The 25650-nt window shown below is 41.6% G+C and overlaps 1 protein-coding gene across 1 annotated transcript in view; it reads right to left on the bottom strand.

Moving 5' to 3' along the window:
- Positions 1 to 25650, bottom strand: part of CHKB (choline kinase beta) — a 191245-nt gene that overhangs the window by 61355 nt on the left and 104240 nt on the right. The window contains exons 3-4 of the mRNA XM_053716290.1: positions 19522 to 19635; positions 19164 to 19297 (exon numbers count right to left, since the gene is read on the bottom strand). Coding sequence (XP_053572265.1) covers positions 19164 to 19297; positions 19522 to 19635 — 248 coding nt within the window. The remainder of the gene's footprint in view (positions 1 to 19163; positions 19298 to 19521; positions 19636 to 25650) is intronic.

Here is a 25650-nt window from a genome sequence, read left to right as displayed (position 1 = left end):
GTACCGTGGTGACTGTAGTTAAAGAAAATAAAATATCAGACCTGATTAAAAAAACCAGGGCGGGCCGTGGGGCGGGCACACCGTTGGAGAAAGAAAATTATCAGGTAAACATAAATTCTGTTTTCTCCAACATAGGTGTGTCCGGTCCACGGCGTCATCCTTACTTGTGGGAACCAATACCAAAGCTTTAGGACACGGATGAAGGGAGGGAGCAAATCAGGTCACCTAAATGGAAGGCACCACGGCTTGCAAAACCTTTCTCCCAAAAATAGCCTCAGAAGAAGCAAAAGTATCAAACTTATAAAATTTGGTAAAAGTGTGCAGTGAAGACCAAGTCGCTGCCCTACATATCTGATCAACAGAAGCCTCGTTCTTGAAGGCCCATGTGGAAGCCACAGCCCTAGTGGAATGAGCTGTGATTCTTTCGGGAGGCTGCCGTCCGGCAGTCTCGTAAGCCAATCTGATGATGCTTTTAATCCAAAAAGAGAGAGAGGTAGAAGTTGCTTTTTGACCTCTCCTTTTACCTGAATAAACAACAAACAAGGAAGATGTTTGTCTAAAATCCTTTGTAGCATCTAAATAGAATTTTAGAGCGCGAACAACATCCAAATTGTGCAACAAACGTTCCTTCTTTGAAACTGGTTTTGGACACAGAGAAGGTACGATAATCTCCTGGTTAATGTTTTTGTTAGAAACAACTTTTGGAAGAAAACCAGGTTTAGTACGTAAAACCACCTTATCTGCATGGAACACCAGATAAGGAGGAGAACACTGCAGAGCAGATAATTCTGAGACTCTTCTAGCAGAAGAAATCGCAACTAAAAACAAAACTTTCCAAGATAATAACTTAATATCAACGGAATGTAAGGGTTCAAACGGAACCCCCTGAAGAACTGAAAGAACTAAATTGAGACTCCAAGGAGGAGTCAAAGGTTTGTAAACAGGCTTGATTCTAACCAGAGCCTGAACAAAGGCTTGAACATCTGGCACAGCTGCCAGCTTTTTGTGAAGTAATACCGACAAGGCAGAAATCTGTCCCTTCAGGGAACTTGCAGATAATCCTTTTTCCAATCCTTCTTGAAGGAAGGATAGAATCCTAGGAATCTTAACCTTGTCCCAAGGGAATCCTTTAGATTCACACCAACAGATATATTTTTTCCAAATTTTGTGGTAAATCTTTCTAGTCACAGGCTTTCTGGCCTGAACAAGAGTATCGATAACAGAATCTGAGAATCCTCGCTTCGATAAAATCAAGCGTTCAATCTCCAAGCAGTCAGCTGGAGTGAAACCAGATTCGGATGTTCGAACGGACCCTGAACAAGAAGGTCTCGTCTCAAAGGTAGCTTCCAAGGTGGAGCCGATGACATATTCACCAGATCTGCATACCAAGTCCTGCGTGGCCACGCAGGAGCTATCAAGATCACCGACGCCCTCTCCTGCTTGATCCTGGCTATCAGCCTGGGGATGAGAGGAAATGGCGGGAACACATAAGCTAGTTTGAAGGTCCAAGGTGCTATTAGTGCATCCACTAGAGCCGCCTTGGGATCCCTGGATCTGGCCCCGTAGCAAGGAACTTTGAAGTTCTGACGAGAGGCCATCAGATCCATGTCTGGAATGCCCCACAGGTGAGTGACTTGGGCAAAGATTTCCGGATGGAGTTCCCACTCCCCCGGATGCAATGTCTGCCGACTCAGAAAATCCGCTTCCCAATTTTCCACTCCTGGGATGTGGATAGCAGACAGGTGGCAGGAGTGAGACTCCGCCCAAAGAATAATTTTGGTTACTTCTTCCATCGCTAGGGAACTCCTTGTTCCCCCCTGATGGTTGATGTACGCAACAGTCGTCATGTTGTCTGATTGAAACCGTATGAACCTGGTCCTCGCAAGCTGGGGCCAGGCCTGGAGAGCATTGAATATCGCTCTCAGTTCCAGAATATTTATCGGTAGAAGAGATTCTTCCCGAGACCAAAGACCCTGAGCTTTCAGGGATCCCCAGACCGCGCCCCAGCCTATCAGACTGGCGTCGGTCGTGACAATGACCCACTCTGGTCTGTGGAACATCATCCCTTGAGACAGATTGTCCAGGGACAGCCACCAACGGAGTGAGTCTCTGGTCCTCTGATTTACTTGTATCTTCGGAGACAAGTCTGTATAGTCCCCATTCCACTGACTGAGCATGCACAGTTGTAATGGTCTTAGATGAATGCGCGCAAAAGGAACTATGTCCATCGCCGCCACCATCAACCCGATCACTTCCATGCACTGAGCTATGGAAGGAAGAGGAACGGAATGAAGTATCCGACAAGAGTCCAGAAGCTTTGTTTTTCTGGCCTCTGTTAGAAAGATCCTCATTTCTAAGGAGTCTATAATTGTTCCCAAGAAGGGAACCCTTGTTGACGGGGATAGAGAACTCTTTTCCACGTTCCCTTTCCAGCCGTGAGATCTGAGAAAGGCCAGGACAATGTCCGTGTGAGCCTTTGCTTGAGGAAGGGACGACGCTTGAATCAGAATGTCGTCCAGGTAAGGTACTACTGCAATGCCCCTTGGTCTTAGCACCGCTAGAAGGGACCCTAGTACCTTTGTGAAAATCCTTGGAGCAGTGGCTAATCCGAAAGGAAGCGCCACGAACTGGTAATGTTTGTCCAGGAATGCAAACCTTAGGAACCGATGATGTTCCTTGTGGATAGGAATATGTAGATACGCATCCTTTAAATCCACCGTGGTCATGAATTGACCTTCCTGGATGGAAGGAAGGATAGTTCGAATGGTTTCCATCTTGAACGATGGGACCCTGAGAAATTTATTTAAGATCTTGAGATCTAGGATTGGTCTGAACGTTCCCTCTTTTTTGGGAACTATGAACAGATTGGAGTAGAACCCCATCCCTTGTTCTCTTAATGGAACAGGATGAATCACTCCCATTTTTAACAGGTCTTCTACACAATGTAAGAACGCCTGTCTTTTTATGTGGTCTGAAGACAACTGCGACCTGTGGAACCTCCCCCTTGGGGGAAGTCCCTTGAATTCCAGAAGATAACCCTGGGAGACTATTTCTAGCGCCCAAGGATCCAGAACATCTCTTGCCCAAGCCTGAGCGAAGAGAGAGAGTCTGCCCCCCACCAGATCCGGTCCCGGATCGGGGGCCAATATTTCATGCTGTCTTGGTAGCAGTGGCAGGTTTCTTGGCCTGCTTTCCCTTGTTCCAGCCTTGCATTGGTCTCCAAGCTGGCTTGGCCTGAGAAGTATTACCCTCTTGCTTAGAGGACGTAGCACCTTGGGCTGGTCCGTTTTTACGAAAGGGACGAAAATTAGGTCTATTTTTTGCCTTGAAAGGCCGATCCTGAGGAAGGGCGTGGCCCTTACCCCCAGTGATATCAGAGATAATCTCTTTCAAGTCAGGACCAAACAGCGTTTTCCCCTTGAAAGGAATGTTTAGTAGCTTGTTCTTGGAAGACGCATCAGCCGACCAAGATTTCAACCAAAGCGCTCTGCGCGCCACAATAGCAAACCCAGAGTTCTTAGCCGCTAACTTAGCCAATTGCAAAGAGGCGTCTAGAGTGAAAGAATTAGCCAATTTGAGAGCATTGATTCTGTCCATAATCTCCTCATAAGGAGGAGAGTCACTATCGAGCACCTTAATCAGTTCATCAAACCAGAAATATGCGGCTGTAGTGACAGGGACAATGCATGAAATGGGTTGTAGAAGGTAACCCTGCTGAACAAACATCTTTTTAAGCAAACCTTCTAATTTTTTATCCATAGGATCTTTGAAAGCACAACTATCCTCTATGGGAATAGTGGTGCGTTTGTTTAAAGTAGAAACCGCTCCCTCGACCTTGGGGACTGACTGCCATAAGTCCTTTCTGGGGTCGACCATAGGAAACAATTTTTTAAATATGGGGGGAGGGACGAAAGGAATACCGGGCCTTTCCCATTCTTTATTAACAATGTCCGCCACCCGCTTGGGTATAGGAAAAGCTTCTGGGAGCCCCGGCACCTCTAGGAACTTGTCCATTTTACATAGTTTCTCTGGGATGACTAAATTTTCACAATCATCCAGAGTGGATAATACCTCCTTAAGCAAAATGCGGAGATGCTCCAATTTAAATTTAAATGTAATCACATCAGATTCAGCCTGCTGAGAAATGTTCCCTAAATCAGTAATTTCTCCCTCAGACAAAACCTCCCTGGCCCCCTCAGATTGGGTTAGGGGCCCTTCAGAGATATTAATATCAGCGTCGTCATGCTCTTCAGTAACTAAAACAGAGCAGCCACGCTTACGCTGACAAGGGTTCATTTTGGCTAAAATGTTTTTGACAGAATTATCCATTACAGCCGTTAATTGTTGCATAGTAAGGAGTATTGGCGCGCTAGATGTACTAGGGGCCTCCTGAGTGGGCAAGACTCGTGTAGACGAAGGAGGGAATGATGCAGTACCATGCTTACTCCCCTCACTTGAGGAATCATCTTGGGCATCATTGTCATTATCACATAAATCACATTTATTTAAATGAATAGGAATTCTGGCTTCCCCACATTCAGAACACAGTCTATCTGGTAGTTCAGACATGTTAAACAGGCATAAACTTGATAAGAAAGTACAAAAAACGTTTTAAAATAAAACCGTTACTGTCACTTTAAATTTTAAACTGAACACACTTTATTACTGCAATTGCGAAAAAACATGAAGGAATTGTTCAAAATTCACCAAATTTTCACCACAGCGTCTTAAAGCCTTGAAAATATTGCACACCAATTTTGGAAGCTTTAACCCTTAAAATAACGGAACCGGAGCCGTTTTAAGCTTTAAACCCCTTTACAGTCCCTGGTATCTGCTTTGCTGAGACCCAACCAAACCCAAAGGGGAATACGATACCAAATGACGCCTTCAGAAGTCTTTTATAAGTATCAGAGCTCCTCTCACATGCGACTGCATGCCATTCCTCTCAAAAACAAGTGCGCAACACCGGCGCGAAAATGAGACTCTGCCTATGCTTTGGGAAAGCCCCTAAAGAATAAGGTGTCTAAAACAGTGCCTGCCGATATTATTAAATCAAAATACCCAGAATAAATGATTCCTCAAGGCTAAATAAGTGTTAATATCAATCGATTTAGCCCAAAAAAAGTCTACAGTTTAAATAAGCCCTTGTGAAGCCCTTATTTACAATCGTAATAAACATGGCTTACCGGATCCCATAGGGAAAATGACAGCTTCCAGCATTACATCGTCTTGTTAGAATGTGTCATACCTCAAGCAGCAAGGGACTGCAAACTGTTCCCCCAACTGAAGTTAATTGCTCTCAACAGTCCTGTGTGGAACAGCCATGGATTTTAGTTACGGTTGCTAAAATCATTTTCCTCATACAAACAGAATTCTTCATCTCTTTTCTGTTTCTGAGTAAATAGTACGTACCAGCACTATTTGAAAATAACAAACTCTTGATTGAATAATGAAAAAACTACAGTTAAACACTAAAAAACTCTAAGCCATCTCCGTGGAGATGTTGCCTGTACAACGGCAAAGAGAATGACTGGGGTAGGCGGAGCCTAGGAGGGATCATGTGACCAGCTTTGCTGGGCTCTTTGCCATTTCCTGTTGGGGAAGAGAATATCCCACAAGTAAGGATGACGCCGTGGACCGGACACACCTATGTTGGAGAAAACAACCATAGCAGATTTCTTTGTAGGAGAAAAACAACAAAAAAAAATCCCTCAAGCAATAATTTAAAACCCGGGAAAATCAAAGCAGAGACCTGTTCAAAAAACATACCATTAAACATATACATTAATACACATATCCAGAATATCAAATGGAAGGGGGACTCTCATTTAATTCTTTCCCTCCTTTGATTAGTTTTCCAGGAAAGAAGAAGAGCTGCTTCAGGAGAGTCAAAGAAAAAAAAGTCCGTGCCTGATTTTATCTTAAGTCTGGCTGGGTAAAGCAGGGAAAAAAAACTATTTTCAGCCACTAGACGGGAACATATAGATAAAAATTGCTTCCTCTTCATTGAAGTTTCATTAGAAAAGTCCTGGAAGAGCAGGATCCTTATTCCTTGGTATTGTAAAGGTTGACGTTTCCTATAGGCTCTCATAATCTCGCTTTTCCCTTGGAAGTTTAGAAACTTCGCTATGACTGGCCTCGGTCTCCTAACATTTGATGTTGCGAGGTCTCTCTCTCTTCCCATTCTATGTACTCTTTCAGTTGTGAAGATATTCTCCCCTGGATTTAATCCAAGCATCTCAGGGATGGAGTGTTCCACAATTTTTTTTAGTTCCTGAAAGGACAAGGACTCAGTTATACCAATTAGGCACAGATTGTTCCGCCTTGACCCGTTTTCCAAATCATCAATTTTATTGAACAGGGTTAAATTTTGTTTTACAAGAGTTTCCACCTGTAGTTGTACCATATTTTGAACATCCTCGCAATTTGAGATCCTCTGTTCAGCTTCCTTTATTCTTTCTGCTTGGTTCTTCAATTCCTCTAGAATTGTGTTTAACCTTATGTTGATTTCTTCCAGCTTTGGACCTATTAGAGCAGAAACCAGAGTTGCAATCTCCCCTGCATATGAGGTGTCAGGAATCCTATCTTCCCTTAGAGATTTGTTCGGGGAGCTGATTGTACTAGCAGATTTATTAGCTTTTTTCTCTGCTTGTTTCATCTTTGGTGACATTTTTGATTGGACGAGATATTTATCCATATGCCTTTAAAGTTGGTTCTCTCTCATTACAAGTTCCTCACACGTAATATATACACAGATGAAAGATTCACAAGTCCCTCAATTTACTGTGTACCAGCCCTCCAGAATATTTTCACCTCTTTACTAACCAGGGCCTTTACCACAATAATTCAAATTTCCCCCAATTTGCAGTTGGAGCCTCAATTAGACTCTTTCTTTCTTATTTTTTTTTTTTTCCCTTATCCTTCCTTCTCTTTTCCCTTTCTTTTCCTTTCCTTCTTATAGGGGGGCTTGTATTGGAAGGTAATTAAGAGAAGTGCAGAATTAGGGGGCACTGAGGGGCCCTGATAGCTAACAACTTTACCAGGGATTTTAATTTTTCAAAATCCTTATGTATGGTGTGATTAGAGTACAGCTACAGTGTTCCTATTCTGTACTTTAATCTTTTATTTTGATCGTTTATGATTTTATATTGCTACACATACCACGAGACATTTTATTTACAAGAGACACATGAGGATGTTCCAAAAAGTTTGAACCAATCAGAATAGGTGTTCTTTACACACCCCTGTGAGTAACCAATAGAACGTATGAATTGTGATGTCATGACATAATGAACAATTCTGTATCTGTTCAGCATTATATAAGTGAACAAATTAATTTGAGGTGATTGTTGTATTAACGGATTTGTTTTTAGAAATCACAAAGAGATAAGGCCATTTCGGCTTTTATCGCAACATCCGTGAACCGGAAGTGACGGCTGAGCCCCTGTTCCGCCAATACACCTGAGATCAGCGATGTAAATATGCTTTTTACAATCGCAAAGGTAACATTAGATGGCCCTGTGACACGACCACTTGATTGATTGGCTATATATGATCGAGTTAGACTCGATCTAATACCTAAGTGTGAAACTTACAACCGGAAGTGACGCCAGGTCTGTTTACATTAACGGACCTGGGACCTTCTACCGGAAGTGTCATCACGAACTCGAGATTTATAACCATATTAAAATCCGAAAAAATTCCACACACAAGCCATTTATATGTAGAACACTAAGAAATTAAAGGTGTAAAGCACAAGATTATCCTAATAAATAATCTATCGGTATCAAAACATGCCACGAAACCGGAAGTAGAATCAGTTCAAGCCACTTCCGGTCACAGAATTAGGATCTCTATATAAAGGTGCTTAGCTTACCAATGTACCAGTCTTGATAAAGGTCCATTGAGGACTGAAACGCGTAGACCCATTGGTAAGCATCTTTTCAATATTTCTGAGTATATGAAAATTGTGCCACGCTATGTTTTATTTTTGATTTTAGGAATCGACCAGTATATCACAGGAGCAGCTGATTTCTATTAAGGACTCATTGGGATCCAAGGTCTTCTTTTTTTCTCACTTTTTCAATTTGGAGCACTTTAACATTTGAACACTTTTGCTTTTGGATATAACGTGATTGTTGGTTTTTAATTTCTTCACTGACTTTATTTGGACACATGTTTTGAACATTATTTTGAACATTTTTTTGAACTTATTGACATCCATTTTTTCCACACCTTTTTCCACTTTTTTTCCCATTTTTTCACCTGGATATATCTTCATTATATATATATCTTTCTTTCCCTAATTCTCTGTTGAACATTATTGTTTGGATCATCATTTGTATTTTTAGTTTTCTTTCATTTGTTATTTATTGTATATTTGGTTGTTTTATCACGTGTTTATCACACCTTTGCTCACACTGTGCGACGGCACTGTGCATTTGTTATTTGTTATCTATTGGGAGCGGACTCCGCTACTAAACCCTTTTATCACCACCCTTTTACTACAGCTTACCAAGGCTATCCCTCAGATATGGATCCATAACTGCAGGCTGTTTTATTGTGCTGCATTTGCACTGGATTAACCAGCCATTACGTTCAGCCCTTTACTGGGACATTGTCACCAGTAATCAGCTGCATTTAATTTAATCTAGGTTGTATCTCAGAATTTATTTTAGGTTGTATTTCACTATTGTCTGACTTTTTTAGAAGGATCTGTATTTAGCTTTTTCTCAGCTTTTACTGGGACATCGTCACCAGTAACTTTTTTCCTTTTTATCTGCCAGTTGTTCTAATCAACACTTGCCAGTTGATATATCACATAGAACTTGTTTTCCGTTTTCATCCTATGGAACCCCCCTTTCTTGCTTCCTTGTAAGGAACAAGGATTTCTGTACCTATTTTAATTTTTAATTTCTAATTTTATCGAATCTTTTATTGTATCTGGATTATAAATATATTTATTATATCATATTCCCATTACTAGTGTGTATATCGACCCCTAGGCCTTTGTTGGCGCTGTGTCCACTCCTTTTCTCCGGTGTTGGTCGGCAGTCAGAGAAGACTGACCGCAAGACCCTTCTTGTTGCGCTGTATATAGCAACTTGCGTTGTCGTCCACGGCACAGCTTCTCCCTTGCGGCACTCTCGAGGATGTCAATTCTGGTGCAGCCCACCAATGTACCACAACGCCCCCTGAGTCTCCGCAGCGGTCTCTGGAACCTCTGAGTTGGTATCGGACGCGGCTTCGTCTCTGCCGCTATTGGGTCCGTGCCTCCCTCTGCGCTCGCGCTATGCTTCGTTGCGTGCTGACGTAACAGCGTCAACTCCCCCCCACCATGCAGCAAACTTATATGTACTTACTACACCCTGCAGCAAACGTATATGTACTCACTACACCCTGCGAGTATGGGCACCGTGCAGAAAACATATGTACTCACTACACCCTGCGAGTATGGGCACTGTGTAGCAAACGTAAATGTACTCACTACACCCTGCGAGAATGGGCACTGTGCAATAAACCTATATGTACTCACTACACCCTGCGAGTATGGACAACGTGCTGCAAACGTATATGTACTCACTACACCCTGCGAGTATGGGCACTGTGCAGCAAACGTGTATGTACTCACTACACCCTGCGAGTATGGGCACTGTGTAGCAAACGTATATGTACTCACTACACTCTGCAGCAAACATATATGTACTCACTACACCATGCAGCAAACATATATGTACTCACTACACCCTGCAAGTATGGGCACCGTGCAGAAAACATATGTACTCACTACACTCTGCAGCAAACTTATATGTACTTACTACACCATGCAGCAAACGTATATGTACTCACTACACCCTGCAAATATGGGCATCGTGCAGCAAACTTAAATGTACTCACTACACCCTGCGAGTATGGGCACTGTGAAATAAACCTATATGTACTCACTACACCCTGCGAGTATGGGCACTGTGCAATAAACCTATATGTACTCACTAAACCCTGCAAGTATGGGCACCGTGCAGCAAACATATGTACTCACTACACCCTGCAGCAAACATATGTACTCACTCCACCCTGCAGCAAACATATATGTACTCACTACACCCTGCAAGTATGGGCATCGTGCAGCAAACGTATATGTACTCACTACACCCTGCGAGTATGGGCACTGTGCAATAAATCTATATGTACTCACTACACCCTGCGAGTATGGGTACTGTGCAATAAACCTATATGTACTCACTACACCTTGCGAGTATGGGCATCGTGCAGCAAACGTAAATGTACTAACTAAACCCTGCGAGTATGGGCACTGTGCAATAAACCTATATGTACTCACTACACCCTGCGAGTATGGGCACTGTGCAATAAACCTATATGTACTCACTACACCCTGCGAGTATGGGCACTGTGCAATAAACCTATATGTACTCACTACACCCTGCGAGTATGGGCACTGTGCAATAAACCTATATGTATTCACTACACCCTGCAAGTATGGGCACTGTGCAAAAAACCTATATGTACTCACTACACCCTGCGAGTATGGGCACCGTGCAGAAAACATATGAACTCACTACACCCTGCGAGTATGGGCACTGTGTAGCAAACGTATATGTACTCACTAAACCCTGCAAATATGGGCATCGTGCAGCAAACGTAAATGTACTCACTACACCCTGCGAGTATGGGCACTGTGCAATAAACCTATATGTACTCACTACACCCTGCGAGTATGGACACCGTGCTGCAAACGTATATGTACTCACTACACCCTGCGAGTATGGGCACTGTGCAGCAAACGTGTATGTACTCACTACACCCTGCGAGTATGGGCACTGTGTAGCAAACGTATATGTACTCACTACACCCTGCAAATATGGGCATGGTGCAGCAAACGTATATATGTACTCACTACACTCTGCAGCAAACAACATAATTTATGTAAGAACTTACCTGATAAATTAATTTCTTTCATATTAGCAAGAGTCCATGAGCTAGTGACGTATGGGATATACATTCCTACCAGGAGGGGCAAAGTTTCCCAAACCTTAAAATGCCTATAAATACACCCCTCACCACACCCACAATTCAGTTTAACGAATAGCCAAGAAGTGGGGTGATAAGAAAAAAGTGCGAAAGCATCAAAAAATAAGGAATTGGAATAATTGTGCTTTATACAAAAAAATCATAACCACCACAAAAAAGGGCGGGCCTCATGGACTCTTGCTAATATGAAAGAAATTAATTTATCAGGTAAGTTCTTACATAAATTATGTTTTCTTTCATGTAATTAGCAAGAGTCCATGAGCTAGTGACGTATGGGATAATGACTACCCAAGATGTGGATCTTTCCACGCAAGAGTCACTAGAGAGGGAGGGATAAAATAAAGACAGCCAATTCCTGCTGAAAATAATCCACACCCAAAATAAAGTTTAATGAAAAACATAAACAGAAGATTCAAACTGAAACCGCTGCCTGAAGTACTTTTCTACCAAAAACTGCTTCAGAAGAAGAAAATACATCAAAATGGTAGAATTTAGTAAAAGTATGCAAAGAGGACCAAGTTGCTGCTTTGCAAATCTGATCAACCGAAGCTTCATTCTTAAACGCCCAGGAAGTAGAAACTGACCTAGTAGAATGAGCTGTAATCCTTTGAGGCGGAGTTTTACCCGACTCGACATAGGCATGATGAATTAAAGATTTCAACCAAGATGCCAAAGAAACGGCAGAAGCTTTCTGGCCTTTTCTAGAACCGGAAAAGATAACAAATAGACTAGAAGTCTTTCGGAAAGACTTAGTAGCTTCAACATAATATTTCAAAGCTCTAACAACATCCAAAGAATGCAACGATTTCTCCTTAGAATTCTTAGGATTAGGACATAATGAGGGAACCACAATTTCTCTACTAATGTTGTTGGAATTCACAACCTTAGGTAAAAATTCAAAAGAAGTTCGCAACACCGCCTTATCCTGATGAAAAATCAGAAAAGGAGACTCACAAGAAAGAGCAGATAATTCAGAGACTCTTCTGGCAGAAGAGATCGCCAAAAGGAACAAAACTTTCCAAGAAAGTAATTTAATGTCCAATGAATGCATGGGTTCAAAAGGAGGAGCTTGAAGAGCCCCCAGAACCAAATTCAAACTCCAAGGAGGAGAAATTGACTTAATGACAGGTTTTATACGAACCAAAGCTTGTACAAAACAATGAATATCAGGAAGATTAGCAATCTTTCTGTGAAAAAGAACAGAAAGAGCAGAGATTTGTCCTTTCAAAGAACTTGCGGATAAACCTTTATCTAAACCATCCTGAAGAAACTGTAAAATTCTCGGAATTCTAAAAGAATGCCAAGAAAAATGATGAGAAAGACACCAAGAAATATAAGTCTTCCAGACTCTATAATATATCTCTCTAGATACAGATTTACGAGCCTGTAACATAGTATTAATCACAGAGTCAGAGAAACCTCTTTGACCAAGAATCAAGCGTTCAATCTCCATACCTTTAAATTTAAGGATTTGAGATCCTGATGGAAAAAAGGATCTTGCGACAGAAGGTCTGGTCTTAGCGGAAGAGTCCACGGATGGCAAGAAACCATCCGGACAAGATCCGCATACCAAAACCTGTGAGGCCATGCCGGAGCTACCAGCAGAACAAACTAGCATTCCTTCAGAATCTTGGAGATTACTCTTGGAAGAAGAACTAGAGGCGGAAAGATATAGGCAGGATGATACTTCCATGGAAGTGATAATGCATCCACTGCTTCCGCCTGAGGATCCCGGGATCTGGACAGATACCTGGGAAGTTTCTTGTTTAGATGAGACGCCATCAGATCTATTTCTGGAAGCCCCCACATTTGAACAATCTGAAGAAATACCTCTGGGTGAAGAGACCATTCGCCCGGATGCAACGTTTGGCGACTGAGATAATCCGCTTCCCAATTGTCTATACCTGGGATATGAACCGCAGAGATTAGACAGGAGCTGGATTCCGCCCAAACCAAAATTTGAGATACTTCTTTCATAGCCAGAGGACTGTGAGTCCCTCCTTGATGATTGATGTATGCCACAGTTGTGACATTGTCTGTCTGAAAACAAATGAACGATTCTCTCTTCAGAAGAGGCCAAGACTGAAGAGCTCTGAAAATTGCACGGAGTTCCAAAATATTGATCGGTAATCTCACCTCCTGAGATTCCCAAACTCCTTGTGCCGTCAGAGATCCCCACACAGCTCCCCAACCTGTAAGACTTGCATCTGTTGAAATTACAGTCCAGGTCGGAAGAACAAAAGAAGCCCCTGAATTAAACGATGGTGATCTGTCCACCACGTTAGAGAATGTCGTACAATCGGTTTTAAAGATATGAATTGAGATATCTTTGTGTAATCCCTGCACCATTGATTCAGCATACAGAGCTGAAGAGGTCGCATGTGAAAACGAGCAAAGGGGATCGCGTCCGATGCAGCAGTCATAAGACCTAGAATTTCCATGCATAAGGCTACCGAAGGGAATGATTGTGACTGAAGGTTTCGACAAGCTGAAATCAATTTTAGACGTCTCTTGTCTGTCAAAGACAGAGTCATGGACACTGAATCTATCTGGAAACCCAGAAAGGTTACCCTTGTCTGAGGAGTCAATGAACTTTTTAGTGAATTGATCCTCCAACCATGATCTTGAAGAAACACCACAAGTCGATTCGTATGAGATTCTGCTAAATGTAAAGACTGAGCAAGTACCAAGATATCGTCCAAATAAGGAAATACCACAATACCCTGTTCTCTGATTACAGACAGAAGGGCACCGAGAACCTTTGTAAAAATTCTTGGAGCTGTAGCTAGGCCAAACGGCAGAGCCACAAACTGGTAATGCTTGTCCAGAAAAGAGAATCTCAGGAACTGATAATGATCTGGATGAATCGGAATATGCAGATATGCATCCTGTAAATCTATTGTGGACATATAATGCCCTTGTTGAACAAAAGGCAAGATAGTCCTTACAGTTACCATTTTGAACGTTGGTATCCTTACATAATGATTCAATATTTTTAGATCCAGAACAGGTCTGAAGGAATTCTCCTTCTTTGGTACAATGAAGAGATTCGAATAAAACCCCAGTCCCTGTTCCAGAACTGGAACTGGCATAATTACTCCAGCCAACTCTAGATCTGAAACACATTTCAGAAATGCTTGAGCTTTCACTGGATTTACTGGGACACGGGAAAGAAAAAATCTCTTTACAGGAGGTCTTATCTTGAAACCAATTCTGTACCCTTCTGAAACAATGTTCTGAATCCAAAGATTGTGAACAGATTTGATCCAAATGTTTTTGAAAAAATGTAACCTGCCCCCTACCAGCTGAGCTGGAATGAGGGCCGCACCTTCATGTGGACTTAGAAGCTGGCTTTGCTTTTCTAGAAGGCTTGGATTTATTCCAGACTGGAGATGGTTTCCAAACTGAAACTGCTCCTGAGGATGAAGGATCAGGCTTTTGTTCCTTGTTGAAACAAAAGGAACGAAAACGATTATTAGCCCTGTTTTTACCCTTAGATTTTTTTATCCTGTGGTAAAAAAGTTCCTTTCCAACCAGTAACAGTTGAGATAATAGAATCCAACTGAGAACCAAATAATTTGTTACCCTGGAAAGAAATGGAAAGTAGAGTCGATTTAGAAGACATATCAGCATTCCAAGTTTTAAGCCATAAAGCTCTTCTAGCTAAAATAGCTAGAGACATAAACCTGACATCAACTCTGATAATATCAAAAATGGCATCACAGATAAAATTATTAGCATGTTGAAGAAGAATAATAATATTATGAGAATCATGATCTGTTACTTGTTGCGCTAAAGTTTCCAACCAAAAAGTTGAAGCTGCAGCAACATCAGCCAATGATATAGCAGGTCTAAGAAGATTACCTGAACACAGATAAGCTTTTCTTAGAAAGGATTCAATTTTCCTATCTAAAGGATCCTTACAGGAAGTACCATCTGATGTAGGAATAGTAGTACGTTTAGCAAGGGTAGAAATAGCCCCATCAACCTTAGGGATTTTGTCCCAAATTCTAATCTGTCAGACGGCACAGGATATAATTGCTTAAAACGTTTAGAAGGAGTAAATGAATTACCCAATTTATCCCATTCTCTGGAAATTACTTCAGAAATAGCACTAGGAACAGGAAAAACTTCTGGAATAACCACAGGAGATTTAAAGACCTTATCTAAACGTTTAGAATTAGTATCAAGAGGACCAGAATCCTCAATTTCTAAAGCAAATAGTACTTCTTTAAGTAAAGAACGAATAAATTCCATTTTAAATAAATATGAAGATTTATCAGCATCAATCTCTGAGACAGAATCCTCTGAACCAGAAGAGTCATCAGAATCAGAATGATGATGTTCATTTAAAAATTCATCTGTATAAAGAGAAGTTTTAAAAGATTTTTTATGTTTACTAGAAGGAGGAATAACAGACATAGCCTTCTTGATGGATTCAGAAACAAAATCTCTTATGTTATCAGGAACATTCTGAACATTAGATGTTGATGGAACTGCAATAGGTAATGGTACATTACTAAAGGAAATATTATCTGCATTAACAAGTTTGTCATGACAATTAATACAAACAACAGCTGGAGGAATAGCTACCAAAAGTTTACAGCAGATACACTTAGCTTTGGTAGTTCCAGCACCAGACAGCGATTTTCCTGAAGTATCTTCTGACTCAGATGCAACGTGAGACATCTTGCAATATGTAAGAGAAAAAACAACATATAAAGCAAAATTGATCAAATTCCTTAAATGACAGTTTCAGGAATGGGAAAAAATGCCAATGAACAAGCTTCTAGCAACCAGAAGCAAAGAAAAAATGAGACTTAAATAATGTGGAGACAAAAGCGACGCCCATATTTTTTAGCGCCAAATAAGACGCCCACATTATTTGGCGCCTAAATGCTTTTTGGCGCCAAAAATGACGCCACATCCGGAACGCCGACATCTTTGGCGCAAAAGAACGTCAAAAATGACGCAACTTCCGGCGACACGTATGACGCCGGAAACAGAAAAGATTTTTTGCGCCAAAAAAGTCCGCGCCAAGAATGACGCAATAAAATGAAGCATTTTCAGCCCCCGCGAGCCTAACAGCCCACAGGGAAAAAAAGTCAAATTTTTAAGGTAAGAAAAATAATTGATTCAAGTGCATTATCCCAAATATGAAACTGACTGTCTGAAAATAAGGAATGTTGAACATCCTGAGTCAAGGCAAATAAATGTTTGAATACATATATTTAGAACTTTATAAACAAAGTGCCCAACCATAGCTTAGAGTGTCACAGAAAATAAGACTTACTTACCCCAGGACACTCATCTACATGTTTGTAGAAAGCCAAACCAGTACTGAAACGAAAATCAGCAGAGGTAATGGTATATATATATATAAGAGTATACCGTCGATCTGAAAAGGGAGGTAAGAGATGAATCTCTACGACCGATAACAGAGACTATGAAATAGACCCCGTAGAAGGAGATCACTGCATTCAAAATAGGCAATACTCTCCTCACATCCCTCTGACATTCACTGCACGCTGAGAGGAAAACCGGGCTCCAGCCTGCTGCGGAGCGCATATCAACGTAGAATCTAGCACAAACTTACTTCACCACCTCCATAGGAGGCAAAGTTTGTAAAAACTGAATTGTGGGTGTGGTGAGGGGTGTATTTATAGGCATTTTAAGGTTTGGGAAACTTTGCCCCTCCTGGTAGGAATGTATATCCCATACGTCACTAGCTCATGGACTCTTGCTAATTACATGAAAGAAATATATGTACTCACTACACCATGCAGCAAACATATATGTACTCACTACACCCTGCAAGTATGGGCACCGTGCAGAAAACATATGTACTCACTACACCCTGCAGATATGGGCATCGTGCAGCAAATGTAAATGTACTCACTACACCCTGCGAGTATGGGCACTGTACAATAAACCTATATGTACTCACTACACCCTGCAAGTATTGGCACTGTGCAATAAACCTATATGTACTCACTACACCCTGCAAGTATGGGCACCGTGCAGCAAACATATGTACTCACTCCACCCTGCAGCAAATATATGTACTCACTACACCCTGCAAGTATGGGCACCGTGCAGCAAACGTATATGTACTCACTACACCCTGCGAGTATGGGCACTGTGCAGCAAACGTATATGTACTCACTACACCCTGCGAGTATGGGCACTGTGCAGCAAACGTATATGTACTCACTACACCCTGCTAGTATGGACACCGTGCTGCAAACGTATATGTACTCACTACACCCTACGAGTATGGGCACTGTGCTGCAAACGTAAATGTACTCACTACACCCTGCGAGTATGGGCACTGTGCAATAAATCTATATGTACTCACTACACCCTGCGAGTATGGGCACTGTGCAATAAATCTATATGTACTCACTACACCCTGCGAGTATGGGCACTGTGCAATAAACCTATATGTACTCACTACACCCTGCGAGTATGGGCACCGTGCAGCAAACGTATATGTACTCACTACACCCTGCGAGTATGGGCACTGTGCAATAAACCTATATGTACTCACTACACCCTGCGAGTATGGGCACTGTGCAATAAACCTATATGTACTCACTACACCCTGCGAGTATGCGAGTATGGGCACCGTGCAGCAAACGTATATGTACTCACTACACCCTGCGAGTATGGGCACTGTGCAATAAACCTATATGTACTCACTACACCCTGCGAGTATGGGCACCGTGCAATAAACCTATATGTACTCACTACACCCTGTGAGTATTGGCACTGTGCAATAAACCTATATGTACTCACTACACCCTGCGAGTATGGGCACCGTGCAGCAAACAAATGTACTCACTACACCCTGCGAGTATGGGCACTGTGCGGCAAACATATATGTACTCACTAAACCCTGCGAGTATGGACATCGTGCAGCAAACGTATATGTACTCACTACACCCTGCGAGTATGGGCACTGTGCAATAAAACTATGTGTACTCACTACACCCTGCGAGTATGGGCACCGTGCAGCAAACATATGTACTCACTACACCATGCAGCAAACTTATATGTACTTACTACACCATGCAGCAAACCTATATGTACTCACTACACCCTGTGAGTATGGGCACCATGCAGCAAACATATGTACTCACTACACTCTGCAGCAAACCTATATGTACTCACTACACCCAGCGAGTATGGGCACCATGCAGCAAACGTATATGTACTCACTACACCCTGCGAGTATGGGCACTGTGCAGCAAATATATGTGTACTCACTACACCCTGCGAGTTTGGATACTGTGCGGTACACGTATATGTACTCACTACACCCTGAAAGTTTGGATACTGTGCGGTACACGTATATGTACTCACTACACCCTGCAAGTATGGACACTGTGTAGCAAAACGTATGTGTACTCACTACACCCTGCGAGTTTGGATACTGTGCGGTACACGTATATGTACTCACTACACCCTGCGAGTATGGGCATCGTGCAGCAAACGTATGTGTACTCACTACACCCTGCGAGTATGGACACATGCTGTAACTATACTGTGCATTTATATGTGCCATACTATATCCGAGAAATAGCACCAGACCCGTGCAACTCACACACGCACCTGAGAGACCTGCGCTACACAATGCCGTCTGCGCTAGCCCCTGCGCTACACAATGCCGTCTGCGCTAGCCCCTGCGCTACACAATGCCGTCTGCGCTAGCCCCTGCGCTACACAATGCCGTCTGCGCTAGCCCCTGCGCTACACAATGCCGTCTGCGCTAGCCCCTGCTCTACACAATGCCGTCTGCGCTAGCCCCTGCTCTACACAATGCCGTCTGCGCTAGCCCCTGCTCTACACAATGCCGTCTGTGCTAGCCCCTGCTCTACACAATGCCGTCTGCGCTAGCCCCTGCTCTACACAATGCCGTCTGCGCTAGCCCCTGCTCTACACAATGCCGTCTGCGCTAGCCCCTGCTCTACACAATGCCATCTGTAGCACCATCCAACTCTTTGCCCACTGACACCTGCTGCTCTTTTCATATCTCTCCCCATCTGGTGTTGTTTCTATGGCGTACACTAGAGATTTGTTCCTGTGCATCCTGTAACCCTCTCCTCTCTCACCTCTCCATTGTTGTAAATAGCCAGAGTGGCTCCTTGTTGAACGGCATCTCCATGCCATGGAATCTTGCCAACTTTACGGCTATCTCCTGAGAAAGACTCCGATTACTGAGTTCCGAGGTCAACAAACGGCGGCTCTGGGGTTAAAGGGCAGAGGTTACAATTTACAATGTATTCCCGGAATAATGGAACTAATCGTTATTGCCATAAATATTATTTTTATATTCCCCAGTTACATAAATACAATCTCAGAGATACCAAAACTATTGCATTATATAATACAGCTCGTTAATAGAAACACAAATATATCTGAGTACTCCGTAAACCATACAGGCCTCCTCTGCAACAAAATATATCTTACCAGGATATACTCCTCCAGTCGACCCTGCGGAAACACTCCGTACAACTTTGGACCAAGAGTGCGCTCAGCGAGAATAGCAAACATTACGCTTTCTAGAACCAGTGAGTCTACACCCTGTCAAATAAAGCACATCATTACACAGGACATTTATATAACCCGCACACTGTCACATACACTGTAAGATAAAGCACATCATTACACAGGGCATGTATATAACCCGCACACTGTCACACACACACTGTAAGATAAAGCACATCATTACACAGGACATTTATATAACCCGCACACTGTCACACACACTGTAAGATAAAGCACATCATTACACAGGGCATGTATATAACCCGCACACTGTCACACACACACTGTAAGATAAAGCACATCATTACACAGGGCATGTATATAACCCGCACACTGTCACATACACTGTAAGATAAAGCGCATCATTACACAGGGCATGTATATAACCCGCACACTGTCACATACACTGTAAGATAAAGCGCATCATTACACAGGGCATGTATATAACCCGCACACTGTCACACACACACTGTGAGATAAAGCACATCATTACACAGGACATGTATATAACCCGCACACTGTCACATACACTGTAAGATAAAGCGCATCATTACACAGGGCATGTATATAACCCGCACACTGTCACACACACACTGTGAGATAAAGCACATCATTACACAGGACATGTATATAACCCGCACACTGTCACACACACACTGTAAGATAAAGCACATCATTACACAGAGCATGTATATAACCCGCACACTGTCACATACACTGTAAGATAAAGCACATCATTACACAGGGCATGTATATAACCCGCACACTGTCACACACACACTGTAAGATAAAGCACATTACACAGGACATGTATATAACCCGCACACTGTCACACACACACTGTAAGATAAAGCACATCATTACACAGGGCATGTATATAACCTGCACACTGTCACACACACTGTAAGATAAGATAAAGCACATCATTACACAGGGCATGTATATAACCCGCACACTGTCACACACACTGTAAGATAAAGCACATCATTACACAGGACATGTATATAACCCGCACACTGTCACACACACTGTGAGATAAAGCACATCATTACACAGGGCATGTATATAATCCGCACACTGTCACACACACCCTGTGAGATAAAGCACATCATTACACAGGGCATGTATATAACCCGCACACTATCACATACACCCTGTGAGATAAAGCACATCATTACACAGGGCATGTATATAACCCGCACACTGTCACATACACCCTGTGAGATAAAGCACATTACACAGAACATGTATATAATCCGCACACTGTCACACACACTGTAAGATAAAGCACATCATTACACAGGGCATGTATATAACCCTCACACTGTAAGATAAAGCACATCATTACACAGGGCATGTATATAACCCTCACACTGTAAGATAAAGCACATCATTACACAGGGCATGCATATAACCCTCACACTGTAAGATAAAGCACATCATTACACAGGTCATGTATATAATCCACACACTGTCACACACACTGTAAGATAAAGCACATCATTACACAGGGCATGTATATAACCCGCACACTGTCACACACACTGTAAGATAAAGCACATCATTACACAGGGCATGTATATAACCCGCACACTGTCACACACACTGTAAGATAAGATAAAGCACATCATTACACAGGGCATGTATATAACCCGCACACTGTCACACACACTGTAAGATAAGATAAAGCACATCATTACACAGGGCATGTATATAACCCGCATACTGTAAGATAAAGCACATCATTACACAGGGCATGTATATAATCCGCACACTGTCACACACACTGTAAGATAAAGCACATAATTACACAGGGCATGTATATAATCTGCACACTGTCACACACACCCTGTGAGATAAAGCACATCATTACACAGGGCATGTATATAACCCGCACACTGTCACACACACTGTAAGATAAAGCACATCATTACACAGGGCATGTATATAATCCGCACACTGTCACACACACTGTAAAATAAAGCACATTACACAGGACATGTATATAACCCGCACACTGTCACACACACTGTAAGATAAAGCGCATCATTACACAGGGCATGTATATAACCCGCACACTGTCACACACACACTGTAAGATAAAGTGCATCATTACACAGGTCATGTATATAACCCGCACACTGTCACATACACTGTAAGATAAAGCACATCATTACACAGGGCATGTATATAATCCGCACACTGTCACACACACTGTAAGATAAAGCACATCATTACACAGGGCATGTATATAACCCGCACACTGTCACACACACTGTAAGATAAAGCACATCATTACACAGGGCATGTATATAACCCGCACACTGTCACACACACTGTAAGATAAAGCACATCATTACACAGGGCATGTATATAATCCGCACACTGTCACATACACTGTAAGATAAAGCACATCATTACACAGGGCATGTATATAACCCGCACACTGTCACACACACTGTAAGATAAAGCACATCATTACACAGGGCATGTATATAACCCGCACACTGTCACACACACTGTAAGATAAAGCGCATCATAACACAGGGCATGTATATAACCCGCACACTGTCACACACACTGTAAGATAAAGCACATCATTACACAGGGCATGTATATAACCCGCACACTGTCACACACACTGTAAGATAAAGCGCATCATAACACAGGGCATGTATATAATCCGCACACTGTCACACACTGTAAAATAAAGCACATTACACAGGACATGTATATAACCCGCACACTGTCACATACACTGTAAGATAAAGCGCATCATTACACAGGACATGTATATAACCCGCACACTGTCACACACACTGTGAGATAAAAGCACATCATTACACAGGACATGTATATAACCCGCACACTGTCACATACACTGTAAGATAAAGCGCATCATTACACAGGACATGTATATAACCCGCACACTGTCACACACACTGTGAGATAAAGCACATCATTACACAGGACATGTATATAACCCGCACACTGTCACACACACACTGTGAGATAAAGCACATCATTACACAGAGCATGTATATAACCCGCACACTGTCACATACACTGTAAGATAAAGCACATCATTACACAGGGCATGTATATAACCCGCACACTGTCACATACACTGTAAGATAAAGCGCATCATTACACAGGACATGTATATAACCCGCACACTGTCACACACACTGTGAGATAAAGCACATCATTACACAGGACATGTATATAACCCGCACACTGTCACACACACCCTGTGAGATAAAGCACATCATTACACAGGTCATGTATATAACCCGCACACTGTCACACACACCCTGTGAGATAAAGCACATCATTACACAGGGCATGTATATAACCCGCACACTGTCACACACACCCTGTGAGATAAAGCACATCATTACACAGGTCATGTATATAACCCACACACTGTCACACACCCTGTGAGATAAAGCACATCATTACACAGGGCATGTATATAACCCGCACACTGTCACACAGACCCTGTGAGATAAAGCACATCATTACACAGGGCATGTATATAACCCGCACACTGTCACACAGACCCTGTGAGATAAAGCACATCATTACACAGGGCATGTATATAACCCGCACACTGTCACACACACCCTGTGAGATAAAGCGCATCATTACACAGGTCATGTATATAACCCACACACTGTCACACACACTGTAAGATAAAGCACATCATTACACAGGGCATGTATATAACCCGCACACTGTCACACACACCCTGTGAGATAAAGCACATCATTACACAGGGCATGTATATAACCCGCACACAGATGATGTACACAGGTATACTTATTAGATGATGTACACAGGTATACTTATTATTTAATGGTGATGTGGCTGTATACATCAAATAATTAATTTTATTTGTAAAACTCCAAAAGGTCACTGTGTGGACAAAACCCCCTCTTTCATTCATCAAAAGAAACATTTTCAAAGTTACCTTAAAGGGACATTATACACTCATTTTTTCTTTGCATAAATGTTTTGTAGATAATCTATTTATATAGCCCATAAAGTTTTTTTTTTTTTAATTAATGTATAGTTTTGCTTATTTTTAAATAACATTGCTCTGATTTTCAGACTCCAAACCAAGCCCCAAAGTTTTATGTGAATACAGTCAACTACCTACTCCAGCTTGCTCCTGTTTGTGTAAAGGGTCTTTTCATATGCAAAAGAAGGGGGAGGGGGGGGAGTGTCTTATTTGCCACTTGCAGTGGGCTTTCCTGCTGCCTTTTCAACAGAGCTAAACTGAGAGCTTCTAAGTAAGTTTTTAAACAGTTTTATACTGAATTTTTATATCAGTATCTGTGCATATTATTCTTTATAGTAGTGTCTATTACATGCAGTTATATGAAAATGAGTGTATACTGTCCCTTTAAGGAAGAACAAAAGGTTTAAAGCTTTATATAAGATAAGGCCAGTGAACTATTTCAAAGTAATAATTAACATTTGGTTAAGCAATCATTTCAAAGAAAGACAAAAACTTCAATAAGAGATGGTCAATCTATATAGCTATATATTCCAGGTCTTAGATCAGAGATAAGACACACATCCTGATTGAGATAACCTTTAAGTTGTTTAAGAGGGAACATCTGTTTCATTGCCTGGATCATGGGAGACCCTGGAGTGAAAGAGATAGAATATCTTATGAACTTCGTTTGAAGCGTAATGAAATGCAAAAACTAATTATAACTGCCAAGGTTTGAATACGAAGCTCAGACATACGTCTGGGGGAGGATAACACACAGCAAAAGCACATGGTTTGCATTGTAGCCATTAAATTCATTTCTAAACTACAGCCTGCATAATTTAAATACTATACAATGTTTAATCTGCTGTATTTTATATGAATATAAGGAGATGCTCAAATGAACATGAAGGCCTGAGAGTTAAGATTTTAGCATGTCTTAACCTATGTATATATATATATATATATATATATATATATATATATATATATAGCATTTAGTATCCTGGTATTGTATCTCAATAGGAGAGAAATGTATTTCATATTTCTAATGCATATTTGAATGCATGGCAATACCAGATGCAGATCTGAAATAAAATAATAGTTTTATTAATTTTCAGACATTTTCAATCCTTAAGATATTCTATGTTAAAAGGGAAAAAATAAATTATATATATATATATATATATATATTTTAAATGGATTTTAAGCTAATCATTAGCAGTATAAATTATTTATTATAAGTAAATATATGTAGAGAGAATGGATATAACAGAGCACACAAAAGCTACTGAATTAAGATAATTCAATGTGTCAGTGGACTTGCTGAGTTCGGGCCAATTGAATAATAAAACATAACTTTTAATAATTAAGAATTAAAATAAAAGTGGTGAAAAACATTCACTCATACATAGTGTATATTAAAATCAGTTAAAAATGGTAGATAGTGAAGGCTTACCCCGTTTTATCATCTTCAAAGCAGGGGTTTTGTAAAGATAGTTAAGCACACGGGAGAAACGGAACAACATTAATAACATGATGGGTTAAAGTGTTCAGCTCCGATCTATATTCACAGCGCACAACACATGCATAGACATTAACAGTGCTAGTCTGCCATTATACTCGGCAATAAACGAATGCCACTAATTATTTTAATAATTTTGTGATACGCCATGTATGGGTACAATATTGCCATACCTATTTGAGTGTACCATGACACAACCCATTCTGAACTTTATAATCTCTCATATGGTCCCTTTACATATGAGTGAAAAAATTTATTTACAACTGCGTGAAAGTTCACGCCCACCGATAAACGTCACCACCTTTCCAAGTCATGTGACGGACTGCTACCCAATCAGGTAGATCATTATCCATTGGCTACCATCATGGGGGTGTGTACAGATGCTCACCCCGGATTGGCTCAAGGAAGTATTTAAACACTTAGGACGGCGCTGTCGGGTTAGCCTTTGAGAAAGCCACGGACGTAGCGAAATGCGCATCAGGCGCTCTGTGTGAATGCTGAATACCTTGCCTTGTGTGTGCTAAAC

This window comes from Bombina bombina, chromosome 6 (assembly GCF_027579735.1).
Source record: "Bombina bombina isolate aBomBom1 chromosome 6, aBomBom1.pri, whole genome shotgun sequence".
Lineage (NCBI taxonomy): Eukaryota > Metazoa > Chordata > Amphibia > Anura > Bombinatoridae > Bombina > Bombina bombina.
Note: the sequence above shows the minus strand (reverse complement) of the source record. Positions and strands in the feature narration are given on the sequence as shown.